At 40.2% G+C, this 14,205-nt stretch overlaps 1 protein-coding gene across 2 annotated transcripts in view; it reads right to left on the minus strand.

The window, feature by feature from the left end:
* The window catches only part of METAP1 (methionyl aminopeptidase 1), a 49,154-nt gene that overhangs the window by 26,619 nt on the left and 8,330 nt on the right, over positions 1–14,205 (minus strand). For both annotated transcript variants that reach the window (XM_061164360.1, XM_061164358.1), the window contains exon 2: positions 2,363–2,414. In XM_061164360.1, the coding sequence (XP_061020343.1) occupies positions 2,363–2,414 (52 nt within the window). The remainder of the gene's footprint in view (positions 1–2,362; positions 2,415–14,205) is intronic.

Here is a 14,205-nt window from a genome sequence, read left to right on the forward strand (position 1 = left end):
GCCTCATTAACTTCTGCAACCAAGAAAATTCCTCCAAGTCCAAACTATTTCATTAGCAAACTCTAGCAAACATTTTCAGAAGAAATAATACCACTACTACACAACCTCTTCCAGAAAAAAGAAAGGGAGGAGACATTTCCCATTTTATGAGTCCAGGATTACTCTAATGCCAGATCCAGTCAAAGATATAAAAACAAATTACAGACCAATATCCCACATGAACATAAATACGAAATCAGTTATCTTCGATTAGAGATCAGTACACAGAACTACTTGTTATGTTGTCTCACTATCACTTCTCGGACTAAGTGAAAGTGAAGTCGCTCAGTTGTGTCCGACTCTTTGCGACCCCGTGTAGACTACCAGGCTCCTCCGTCCACGGCATTCTCCAGGCAACAGTACTGGAGTGGGTTGCCATTTCTTTCTCCAGGGGATCTTCCCGACCCAGGGATCGAACCCAGGTCTCCCACATTGCAGGCAGACACTTTAACCTCTGAGCCACCAGAGCTATCTTTTAAGACACCCTGGTTGCTTCCCAGCCCAACCCTATCTCTTATTTCTTTTTTCCCCTATTCCCTTTCTCATTACTCATCTTAGCTCTGGAGACCCATCTTTCCCCATACCATCCCCACCTCTAAGACTGTCACCCACTATGGTTATTAGGGCATGAAAAACACAGGACCTGAGGGCTGACTCTACCCAACACCACCCAAAGGCATCAAGAATATTAGGCTCACCCAGTGAACCTAAGTCCATCAGATCCAAGAGGGCACAATCTGCAACATGGCATCATACTAAACTCCAGAGATATACGTAAAACACAAGTAGTTTCAGTCCAATACAGTAAAAATTACTAGGAACACCAACTGTTTAGCTGTCTTGCAGTATAAGTCATAATGAAATAGTTCTACCTTCAGAAACCCCATACTGAAGAAACAGGCACAATTCAACGAGCTGGCAAACACTTGGGGAAGAGACTCAAATCAAGTTCTTTTAGTAGCATACTCTTTCACCTCAATCCTTCAGTTCCCTATGCTTTAAGTTCCTGGGTGTCTGCGTGCATGCTAAGTTGCTCACTCACGTCTGACTCTTTGTGACCCCTTGGACTGCAGCCCACCAGGCTTCTCTGTCCATGGGATACTCAAGGCAAGAATACTGGAGTGGGCTGGCATGCCTTCCTCCAGAAGTTCCTGGGTAATAAAATGTTAATAATTGGCTCAAAGAGCTCTAAAATTACCTAACACATCTGATGCACAGTATTTAAAGTATGAGTAAATAAAATAAAGTGGCAAAAAAATAAAGTGGCATATTTAAACTTATTTCTATCCTTTAATTTGAGGTAACAAATCCTGTCATTTATGTTTTTTTAAACTCATTTACTCACAATCACTTTTCCTCATCTCTAACCATTTTTCCTCCCACAATAGCCTTAGCACTTCCACTAAATACAGACTTCACTTTATATAACCACAGAATGTCTTTTTAAATTTTTATTTCCTTTTCCTTCAAATGGTGGTTAAATTGATTTCAATAAGATTTGGAAGGTATATAAATATAAAATAATCCAACAAACTTCACTAAATCAGCAAATTCCTTAAAAATACAAAGTAGATGAACTAAAAATACCAAAATCAGTTAAGTTGAAAAAGAAACCTTATACCAAGAACCATATACTGTCTGCCAGTCCTTCATCCATCAGGATGGCAATGCTATAAAGAACAAAAAGTCCCTGTCAATTTCCCAAGTAACTGTGATGACTTGTCTTGAGCTAGCCACCCTAAAGGCTTAAATTTATAGGACCAGTAGCCAAAGCAGGACAGCAATAGCTAAAAAAGCAGCCAATAGTTTCACTTTGTGGTGTTTCACAGAGGAACTTCAAAAAAGAAAATTAAACATCAGGCTACAAGTAATAACATTAAAACACCAAAAGAACAAAGTGATACAATTCTGAGTTAGACAAAGCAATTGAAATTGACACTAGACAAAAACAAAAGCAATCTGATTAAATGGAGCTCCCTTGCCCCTGCCTGCAACATGCAAATGCTTCAAGTACAGGAGAGGGAGGGCACCAGACGCCAAGGTCAGGACACTCTCTGGTGCTGCGCAAGCCAATCCAACTATCATAGCAAGCATCTTGTGTTTTCACGGTACATATGCAATACAAGATTAACAAAGGTATTACTCAGTCATATTTTACTTACAGGATTGAATATCACAAAGCACAAAACTGTCCTAATTCTAGCTTCTGGGATTATACTGCCAGAACACTCAAATACACACGTAAGAGAGCTGGAAGAATTCTTGTCTTCTGCAAGAAGTCACTTCTAAGAAAAACAGTATAGAGATGTGTAACTTTACTTACTTGCTTTCTTATGCAGTAACTTGTGAGTTGCCCAACTTCCTTTAAAACATTCCTAAAAAGAACAAACATGAAAATCAGCGTCACTTTCCTTAATTGGAAACATTTCAGTCATAGTTCTATTTCAATTTTATGTTATCAAATTATTTTGAAGTATTTGAAAAGAACCCTGAACCAATGGAGCAATCATACACTAGGAGGAAAAAAAAAATAAGGAAAAATTTGCAGATTCCTTCATGATATAGTAGTTTGATTCCCAGTTCATCATATATCACTACTATGTTAGTATATCCCAACACAGATAACCATTTTCAAAATGAATTTTATGTTCTACAGACAATGCAGTAATTTTAAATGCTTGTTCAGGGCTATATATAATATCTTATATGTCCAAATATTCAAATGCAGTTTGAGACTAGAAAGTGAACATCTTTAATGTTTAATGATACCATCTAGGCTGAGTATTCATTTCACTGTATCAATTCCTATAGTGCAATACTTCACTTTTTCAGACCACTGAATCCTTTGAGAATCTTGGGAAAGTAACCATTCTCCTCCACAGGAAGAAATATATCTATGCATATATCTATACATATAATGTACAGAGTGCCCTGCGGGTATAACATGCACTGTATACTGATATGAATGAATGGATGTGTATGCATATGTTTATATGTACATAGGTGCTGGGCACTCGGTAGTAAACAATATAGGTCCATTTGAGACAAATATTACATGGCTAATTACACAATTAAATACATAGTTTAATCCTAAGGAAGCCTATGGGCTTCCGTGGTGGCGCAGATGGTAAAGAATCTGTCTGCAACACAGGAAACCCAGGTTTGATCCTTGGGTCCAGAAGATCTCCTGGAGGAAATGGCAACCCACTCCAGTATTCTTGTCTGGACAATTCCATGGACAGAGGAGCCTGGTGGGCTACAGTCCATGGGGTCACAGAGAGTCAGACACAACTGAGCAACTAACACTTTCACTTTCTTAAGTCCTAAGGGCTAAAAAGTAAAATACACAGTGCTATGAGAAGAGGTAGAACACAAGAACTAAAGATAGAGGCAGGGGTCAGATCATGTTGAAGAGTCCCTAATGATAACAAAAGCCATTAAAGGATTTTAAACAAAGGAACAACCTGATGATAACTTGGTTATGCATCCCTGATCTCCATCAACAAATCCAAAATTAAAACTCCGTTAGTACACAGAATGGTTCTGAAGAACTCCAAAACACGGGCTTTTAATACAGGCAATCCTTGCTATGCATAGTAGTGTAGAACCATTAAAAACCACTGTACAATCTGTAACCATAAAAAGCAATCTTCAAAATCAACAGCAAAAATTTAAATTGTTCCATGACATTTAAAACTTTTTGCCAACACATTAAAAACTCTCTTACTCTAGGTTATAAATATATAGGAACCTGGAAAATTTGTTCAGTATATTGTAATTTAAAACATTAGATATGTTGAAAATTAGAGTATTTTACTTTTTTATTCAAAAACTTATCAGATGTACAGCAGAAACCAACACGATACTGTAAAGCATTATCTTTCAATCAAAAATAAATAAGTTAAAATGTTGGGGAAAAAAGCCTGATCAGGACTAATCTGAACCTGTGTGCCGCCTTCTCACTGAGTAACTCAGCAGATGGAGTGAGCATCTTTCTCGTGCTTGGTACACTTTCTAGGTTTGCAACCGTTTCCACACTTTATCCTTTGCACTTTGAATACCTCTGAGAGTTCCTTTAACGTAAAGCTCTTGTTGATGTCCCTGCCCCTAAGACACTAGTGATTCTTTTCATCACAACCATTTTCCTCATTTGTAACAACCAGCCTGTTTCTGAGTTCCTCTGACTGCTTGTCTAGAGTCTCTAGAATGGTGGGCAGTGTCAACATCCCCACAGTCAGCTATTTCTTCTACAATTCCATTTATGTTCCACTTAGGTTTCACATCCACCACTAACACCTAAGTGTTTCTTTGCTGCATTTTCTTCTTAGCCAATCCCTTCTTTCAATGAATCACTTTTGTAAAGTGTCATATAAGTTTATCACTGGAGAACAAGAAAGCTAGGCAGCTACAGGCTCTGCTGTCTACAAGAGAACCAAGCAACAGACACCCAGGGACCAATCACTGACAGGCTTTGAAAAAAGTAGAGGGGCCGGTCGCTCACTAATCAAGATGCAGGGCTGTGATTTCCGAAGTCATCTGAGGAATGAATAGCTAGCGGTAAAGTCTCATGTACTTCATGTCATTACCCATGTGGTTGGGAGACTGGTTTTAACTAATCTGAAGTTAACTAAATTTATGCATATCAAAATTACAAAATAAGATCTTCCTTTATATAATTGTCAACCTGATACAACCTATTTATAAAGCTTTTCTAAATAGGTTATGTGAACAAAATACTTTTGCCTCACCCAGCATCTTTTTTTACCCTCACAGAAGCTGACGCATATTTCCTTAAATAAAATAACATCTCTGTCCCAACTGATTCAATTTAGAGAACACAGAAGTTTACATACCAATTTAAATCAAGAAAGGGAGGGGGAAAGAACATCAGAGAGGAGAGGTAAAAGCAGCATTTAAAATGTTACCAAAAATTCACCACCTACTTATTACTAAGGATAATACATACTTCATAAAGGGCTTGTAAGTAGGAACAACTTAAAACTCACATGCTTTTCTATACTAAGTTTCAGGCAATGGCAAAAATCATGGGCTTTTGAGGTCAGCCCTGTACCCTGGCTTGATCACTTATAAGCAGTACAATATACAGGGGAAAAAAACCTTAATATCTCTTAAGTCCCACTTTCCTCAACTGTAATGTAGGGAAAACTGTGTAAAAATGTGTGGTCAATAACAAGTGTTCGATTCTAATTATTATCCATTTTATTATTTTTAAAAGCAATTTAAATTTGGAATTTGAAAAGATGGTACACCTATATACCTTCAATGTGTGCATCAACCCTGCCCTGAATTCTTAGCTGATGAAAACTTATGGCCATTAGGCAGCTAGCGATGACTGTGGGCTTTGTAGCTAATGAGCATCACCGTCCCGGCTTCCCTCATGGCTCAGTCGGTAAGGAATCCGCCCACAATGCAGGAGACCTGGGTTTGACCCTGGGTTGGGGAGATTCCCTGGAGGAGGGCATGGCAACCCACTCCAGTATTCTTGCCTGGAGAATCCCAGGAGGAGCCTGACGGGCTACAGTCCCTGGGGTCGCAAAGAGTCAGAAACAACTGAGCGACCAGGCACAGCCCAGCATCACTGTTCAGGGAACCTGCGCATCACGGAGGGGGATCCAAGCGTGGGAACAGCCTCGAGTTTGCACAGACTTTCCGGCCAAAACAGCAAAGAACACTGAGAACAACAAACAGCCTGCCAGTTCAAGGGGTGTGAGCACAACCTGTGACTAACCTTTGGCAGGGTCATAGGCCGTGCAGACACAAAAGCAAATAGGAAGGCAGGTTTGGGTTTTTTTAATTTAAAAAACACTGAGCTTGGGAACTCCCTGGTGGTCCAGGGGTTAGGACTCAGTGCTTTCACCGCCATGGGGCAGGTTCCATTCCTGGCCAGGGAACTAAGATCCTGCTAGCCAGGCGGCATGGCCACAGAAAAGCTCTGAGCAGAGAAGCCAGTGGCCACACTGCAAAGGAGACAGAAGTCAGACTCACGGGCTTCGTGGAGCTCCGGAGCCCAATCAGAACATGTGGCACGGCCATCTGAGGAACCACCGAGCTGGCGACGAGTTTACCATCCTCCCCCACCAAAAGCACCAGGAGCAACACGGAGGTGAGCACCAGGGCACACGAAGTGGTCCAGAAGCCCTCCAGTTCTGGCTCAAGGAACAGAAAAGGGAGCCCAAGTGCTCAGAGTACAGTCCACCTTCTCTTCTCGTCCCTGTCCTCTCACACCCCAAACCCCAAGTGATCCTGAGGCAACCCACAACATGAGCGTGTAGGAGCCAAAGCGCTGAGCAGGAGATATCTCTTCTCTAATCAGTAAAGCTGCAGTCCGGACAGGATGGGGCCAAACCCCTTTACTTTCTTCGGTCTGTGACCTCCTTGTCATTTGGCCCAGACAAAGGCACAGTCACGACATACAGCAAAGGGAGGTACCTAAAACCCCACTGTTCCGGCCAGAGGACCAAAACCGAGAATTCCCAAGGAAGGCGCTCCCTAAAGTGACCCCATCAAGTTGTTCGTAATGCAAACTACTGATGTGTGTGAGAAGAGCACTAACAGAGACCGTCGCTCAGGTCTCAGGACAGACGTGAATGGCGCTGCAAAGGCTGTGAAAACTGAACCGACACTGGAACCACAGAGGCAGGCTAGGACTTGCAGGCTGAATCTAACCAGGTTAGTTAAGTAAGTAAGTAAGTAAAGTCGCTCAGTCATGTCCAACTCTTTGTGGCCCCATGGACTGCAGCCTACCAGGCTCCTCTGTCCATGGAATTTTCCAGGCAAGAATCCTGGAGTGGGTTGCCATTTCCTTCTCCAGGGGATCTTCCAGACCCAGGGATCGAACCCAGGCCTCCAGCATTGGAGACAGACGCTTTACCGTCTGAGCCACCAGGGAAGCTAAAACTTAAAATATCAACATTCTCCACAAGATTTAAACAAGACTTAAGATTTCATAATATGCAAAACTTTCCACAGGATACAATCTAAAATTATCCAGCATATAAAGAACCAAGACAATCTCAATTTATAAGGGAAGTGAGTCAACAGACACCAGTGCTAAGCTGACACCAATGCTGGCATTAACTGACAGAATTTAAAGCAGCTATTATTAAAACGTTCCAACAATCAACCAAAAAACACTCTTATATCAATGGGAAAAAAAAGAAAATATTCGCGAAGATATACAGAAACACCAAATGGAAATTTTAAAACCGAAAAATACAATAGCCAAAATAAAAAATTAACTGGATATATTCAGTAGCACAGGCTTCCCTAGTGGCTCAGCTGATGAAGAATCTGCCTGCAATGCGGGAGACCTGGGTTCCGAGTTGGGAAGATACCCTGGAGCAGGGAAAGGCTACCCACTCCAGTATTCTTGCCTGAAGAATTCCATGGATAGAGGAGCCTGGCTGGCTACAGCCCAAGGGGTTACAAAGAAAGAATCAGATCCGACTGATTAAGCACAGCAGCAGCATCCAGTAGCAGATGACAAAAGAAAAATTCAGTCAACTTGGAAGACCAAAAGAAACTATCCCATTTGAACACAGAAAAGATTAAAAAAAAAAAAATACAGAGCCTCAGGACCAGTATGACAAAAACAGAAAACTACTAAGGATAAAGAGGAAAATTACATGATGATTTTTTTTAAAGGCCAAATAACTGAGATGATATAACAGTTTAAATTGTATGTATCAATAGAGCTTCAAAATTATGTACATAAAGGAGAAAGTAACGTTAAGTGCAAAGATGAAACAAAAATCCACAATATAGTTGGAAACAAAAATCAACAACCACTTATAATAAAAACTCTCAGTAAACTGGAAGAGAATTTCCTCAGCTTGCTAAAGATTATCTACAAAACGTGTACAGATTACAGCAAGTCCCCTATTTACAAACAAGTTCCATTCCAAGAGCATGTTTGTAAGTCCAATAGTTAGCCTAAGTACCCCACTAACACAATCGGCTATACAGTACTGTACTGTAATAGGATTATAATACTTTTCACACAAATAATACATAAAAAACAAACACAAAAAATAAAAAATCACTTTTAATCTTACAGCACAGTATTTTGAAAAGTACAGTAGTACAGTACAACAGCTGACATACAGGGGCTGGCCCCGAGTAAACGGGCCGCCAGAGTCACGGACTGGAGGAGGGAGAGGCGCTGGGAGACGGCAGAGCTGCAGGATCGTCCGCAACAGCACACAGGGAAGCCGCAATTTCACGCATGCTTGACGTGGACGGCACAGGTTCTGATTCCCTGATGTTTTCAATTCTATCTACTCTCTTAAAACCAAAATCCAGCAATGGCTAGGCAGTAGCTCTTTTTTTTTCTCAGATAATCCGTAGCACTGGATGGCACTCTGCAACCTTCACATACCCTTCTTCGTTTGGGTCCTATGCCTCAAAAACTAACAGCGCCTCCTGAGATAAACCAAATCCCCTTGCCATTTCCCTTGTTGTGAATCTCTCTGGTTCTTCGGTTACTTCTTCCTCCTGTCTCTCTTGGTCCTTCCCCTGGGCCTCCGATTCCACCAGGTCTTCATCAGTAACCTCCTCGTGTTGCACGGCAACAGTACTTCACAGCAGACAAAAGCACAGCCTCGCGTAGAGGGTGCACGTGACAATGTACACCAGACACGTGAATTTAAACACAACTGGACATGCAAACACACCTTCACATCTTTGAAAGTTTGCAACTTTCAAGGGTTCGTATGTAGGGCACTTACTACACAGAAAGCTAAGTGAATGGAGCTGTACAAGGAAGGAAAAGTAATTCTACTGTAACAATAATACATCACACTTACATAGCACCTACTATGGGCTAGTCACTATTCCAACTACTTGACATATGTGAAGTCCTGACAGTCCTATGAAGCAGACACTACTTATACAGTACCCATTTTACTGATGAGAAAGTTAAGCCACACTAAATGACCTGCCCAAGGTCACACAACTACTAAGGGACAAGCAGACTACGTGACTCAAAACCACTTTACAAATCAGAAGACAGCCACATGACAGGTGCGGAGTGTAACTGCCAAACCCTCTCCTTCATTCCAGGAAAGCTAGTGACAAGGCCTAAAACCAAATGATCAAGACAGAGAAATACAACCATGCTTTTTAGAGATACGGAATTGAATGCCAAAATAATCAGTTTAAAGTGGTGGAAAGAAAACCAAATTCTGGGGATATAATGTACAACATGATGAGTGTAGTTAACAATATTGTATATTTGAAAGTTGTCTAAAACGTTCTCATCACAAGGGAAAAAAACTGAAACTGTGAGGTGATGAATAATAACTGAACTTATGGTGGTAACTGTTTCACAAAGTATATATTATCTAATTATTATGTTGTATACCTAATAGGCTCCCTCAGTGGCTCAGTAGTAAAAAGAATCCACCTGCCAATGCAGAAGGCCTGGATTCAATCCCTGGGTTGGGAAGATCCCTTGGAGAAAGATACGGCAACCCACTCTAGTAAGAATTCCATGGACAGAGGAGCCTGGCGGGTTACAGTCCATGGGGTCACGAGGAGTCGGACATGACTTAGTGACTATACAACAATACCTTAAACTTATTCAATGTTCTGTCGATTATTTCTCAATAAAACTGGAAAAACTAATGCCAGGTTAAGAGATACCCAGTATTAGAATATTTGACTCTAAGCCACATGCATGTCTTTTCAAGAATCAAAGCCATATTGAACATAATAACTGGCATGATCTCTAAGATGTCCAGTGCACATATATTTAGGTTCCTTTTCTACAGCCAGTATTTTAAGTTGAATGCCGTTTTCCAGCTGCAGGAAGATTCTATCTAAAAGACAAGTTGTTTTCTGAGTTAAGGCATTTTGTCACTTAAAGTAGATTTAAACCAATTAATACAGCATTAAGGCAATGTGTTTATACTTTCTGCTCACAGTGTGACCAACTGGACAGCCTACTCTTTGCTCCACAACTGGGTATCCCCCCAGTGGCCAAAATACACAGCTCACCTCTTTAACCTCTTCCTGGGGGATGTCAACTTATGGTGAACAAGGCTTGTCAGGCAGGCATCAGCAAACAGTCACGTTATTCTTTCTTTTCACATCAATCTCACATCCTTCCTAACGCTGTCGTTCTCTGTGACTCACCTTTTACAGTGGGCACATCTACACATTCACCATTATTTGTTGACTGTTCCAAGTTTCTCCACTCAGAAGGTAATGTTATTTACAACATGACAACATCCAAAAATTCAATCATCAAATCTTGAATTTTAAATAAACAAAGAATTTTTTATTTTAATTGCAAATGCATGCCATCTGGAGTATATCAGAGTAGGTGCCAAGTTTTTCTTTTTACCCCTACTGATCACAGAACTCTTGTAAAAAGAAATCTAGAACTCTTTAGTATTTAAACAGAAAAAAGAGGGGCTCTGACTGGGACAGGAGCAGGGAGGTGGTACCACTAACCTATGCCCAGCTTCATACATATCGTATCTTTCAAAGCAATTAAGCTTCAATAATCAGATGCCCTCCTCCCCTTCATTCAAACCATACTTTCCTTCAAGAGTTCAGAAGATAACAACAAGTGATTTTAAATACAAGGTTTTCTGTAAAACTCCTCCTGTCCCCCAGTGAGAAATGACATATCTTCTAAACCCTTTAGCATTTACTGCCTCTACAATTCAATTAATCATCTATTTCATGGTGATCTCTCTTAATTCGATCCTCTAGTAAACTGTGAACAAACTAAAATCAATATAAGTTTTTTAAAGGAACCATATTTCAAAATGCTTCTTCTTGATTGTCACTTCATACTGGGCAAAGTAAAAAGCCCAAGATGATATGCAAAGACCAACGGTTAAGTTTTGGTACACCTTAAGTATTCATGGTAAACTATTTTCTTTTCATATCTACTCTGCAAAGTCATAGCTATGGAAAAACTGCCAAGATTTAGAAATAACCCCCCTTGATTCTATTTCAGGGGAAAAAAAAAAAAAAACTTTCAACAAGATTATCAACTTATTCCTAAAAAAGCAAAACATGTTTTACATTTTTTCAGACTACCTGGTGTTCTAAAGAACTTTACAGTGCGTTGGATCAATGCCATACCATGCCCATTTCTCTCCCAATTAAAATTTCAATGTAGCTATCATCAACTATTAATAAACATGCTGAAGTTCATCACATTCACTGAAAAGCAGCCATTCAAATAAATAGCCCTGTATTTTCCTCAGAGGATTTCAGAGTGTTTTGTACTTGGTTTGTGAGACCTACATCAAATCCCACCTTTTTAATAGGAGGACTAATAGGATTATTCTCATTAAATAAACGGAAGAACTGTCTCACAAAACAGCTTACCTAGCTAAAGACTTGTATTTCAAAATATATGAATATTTGAGGAAATGAAGGAACCAAAGTGTTCATAATAAATACCTCTCAAGACACCCGCCATCCTCTTACTTGCTGAGGCCATCAAGTAACAAGGGCAGAGTCTTCAAAACCCCTGACAGCATCAGGTACATTCTGCACCTCCTAGTAACTCTTGAAGACTGAACAGTATTCCTTCCTTAGACCACAATCTCCTTCTTCTCCCATTTCTTTACCAGGCTAGGGCCACTCAAAACCCTTGAGGGACTTATTCTCCACACCATGAAGAATCAACCTCTGACTCTTACCTGAGCGACCTTTCCTTCCTTATCTCTGAAAAATATACCAACAACCTCACTAAACCAGGGTGAGAGTTCCCCCAGAGAAGACTGCACTTTCCTTTCCCTTGCACGACCTCGTCTATCTGTTCCTGACACTCACATTTACACCTTGTCCTCACAAGTTTTAACCTGTCCCTTCAGTCTGTTACAAATGCTACCTTCATAACGTGTCCACACCACACCCATCCCAGCCCATGCCTGACAACAGGGCACATCCGCACTCCTCTGACAGCGCCTTGTCTCACTACCCTGCTTTCCACCTGTTTCACTGCACCGAAGCACTGGCTATAGACTACCTACTGAAACTAGAAAGGTTAAGTTTTTACCCCACTTTTTCTTTAACACCAAGAGATGTCTACCAAGTTTTAGGAGCTGATATGGGGTAGTATGGTTCTCAGTCCTGAATAGGTCCTCGAATCACCTGGAAAATGTTTCTTTTAAAATACTCATGCTGTTGCCCACAAGTTAGGCAGAACAGTGGTTATCAGGGCTGAGTGGAGCAAGCAAGAGAGCTGTTTAATGAGCTGTTTCAGTTCTGCAAGATTAAAGAAGTTCTTGAGATATGTTCTACAACAATGCAAATATAATAAACACCACTGAAAAGTACTCGTAAAAATAGTTAGGATGGTAATGTCTCTCTGTGTTCTTTACTTGTAGAAAAAAGAAATTCATTTTTTAAAAAGTTAAGTTACAAAGCTGTAGAACAATGATTCTGGTTTTGTTCGAAAAACATAAAAACAACAAGTAACACATGAATGCTGACCATATGCCAAGCACTGATTTAGGCAGTACTACATGCACCAACCATTAATCCTCACAACTCTACAGGGTAAATTCTATTATTGCCCATTTAACAAATGAGAAAACTGAAGCACAGAAAAATTAAAAACCCACAGATAATGGCAAAGCCAGGTTTTAAATGCAGGCTCTCTTGAGACAGTTTCCATGCTCTTAACCTCTATGTAATAAACATATAAAAGTCTGATAATATAATAAACCAAACTGTAACATACTCTTAGGATACGATCATGACACAGCTTTCACTTTAAACACTTCTGTTTTAAATTTATGCAAAGGCCATGCACTGCTTTTTTTAACAAAAAAACAAATGGAGGTATTTACATTTTAAAAAAATATCCTCAGTGGAACACAAAGTCTCTGGCCCTGCTAACAATCACTTTATTTCCTTATATTTCTGCACTCAGACTCTTCACCACTGCAAGGCTGTGGTTACTTGCTGTAACACACACGCCTCAGCTTGCTCCTGCTTCCATAAACACCCTTCCCCTGGAGAGAATGTCCTCTCCTCCTCACTAACAGACACCTTTTTACTTACCTTTTTATTTATTTTTTCCAGTGTGCCCAAATCCATTTCTTAACCCCTCCTTCAGGAGGCCTTCTAGGACCTTCCCTATACCATTTTTCACCTTTCTACTATGCTGCTTTGAAAAACTGCCCATTAGCAGTTTTATTTGTGTCCTCCAGAGCCATCAGCAAACTTCCTTGAAGATGTCAGTACCTTTCTTCTCCAGGCAGGGACTCCAGCCAGTGGCTCAGTATGGAGCATACTGAGCAGGCAGAACTAGATTTCTAAAGACATTCCTACCAGAAACAAGGGCTCCTTGGAGACAGGCTGGATTCCAGATCTGGGACAGGGAAACTACAAAGTAAACCTTATTTGTCTTGGGTCAGAAAGCTAGGGAACAATCAGAGACTACTGGAGGAAGGTCAAAAGGATATAGAATCCACTATCCTTCAAAGGTGCTACGGTAGGTAGTTAATTACAAAGTGAAAAATGTACAGTGAGCTGGCAGCACGTCCTAATCAAGTGATCACATTTAGGAGCGCCTCCTGATGTGATAGAATATGAAGTACACAGAATCACTCACAAGTCCTGTCAAGTGAATCCTGACAGAACAGACAGGGGATAAAAGAACAACCTAAAGACACTACGAAGAAATAATCAGATAACCAAGAACATGTGCACTCTGCAAGACAACTGACTAGTCTCTTCAAAAAGCCAGGATCAAGAAAATAAAGATGAAAGGACTGTTCTATACTAAGACTAAGAAATGTAACAATCACATGCTACTTATGAGCTTTGAAAGGATCTTGGTTCCAAAAATTAACCAAAACCACAACTACTGAAGATGTTTAGGAGATAACTGATCAATTCAAATAGGACTGACTATTAGAAGATATTAGGGAATTCTTGGCAATATTCTTACATGTAATCATGGTACTGTACTAATAAGTAAGAAAGAATATCCCAGTCATTAGAAGATACATGCTGAAGATGTTTACATGTAACCATGTAATAGGTATGGTGTCATGTTGTCTGTGACTTAAAATTTTTCAACCAATACATATACAAATGTAATACACATAAGAACTCATAAATAAAGCAATTAGAGCAAAATATGTAGGTGACGGTATACTGCAATTAGTT

The sequence above is a fragment of the Dama dama genome, chromosome 17 (assembly GCF_033118175.1).
Source record: "Dama dama isolate Ldn47 chromosome 17, ASM3311817v1, whole genome shotgun sequence".
Lineage (NCBI taxonomy): Eukaryota > Metazoa > Chordata > Mammalia > Artiodactyla > Cervidae > Dama > Dama dama.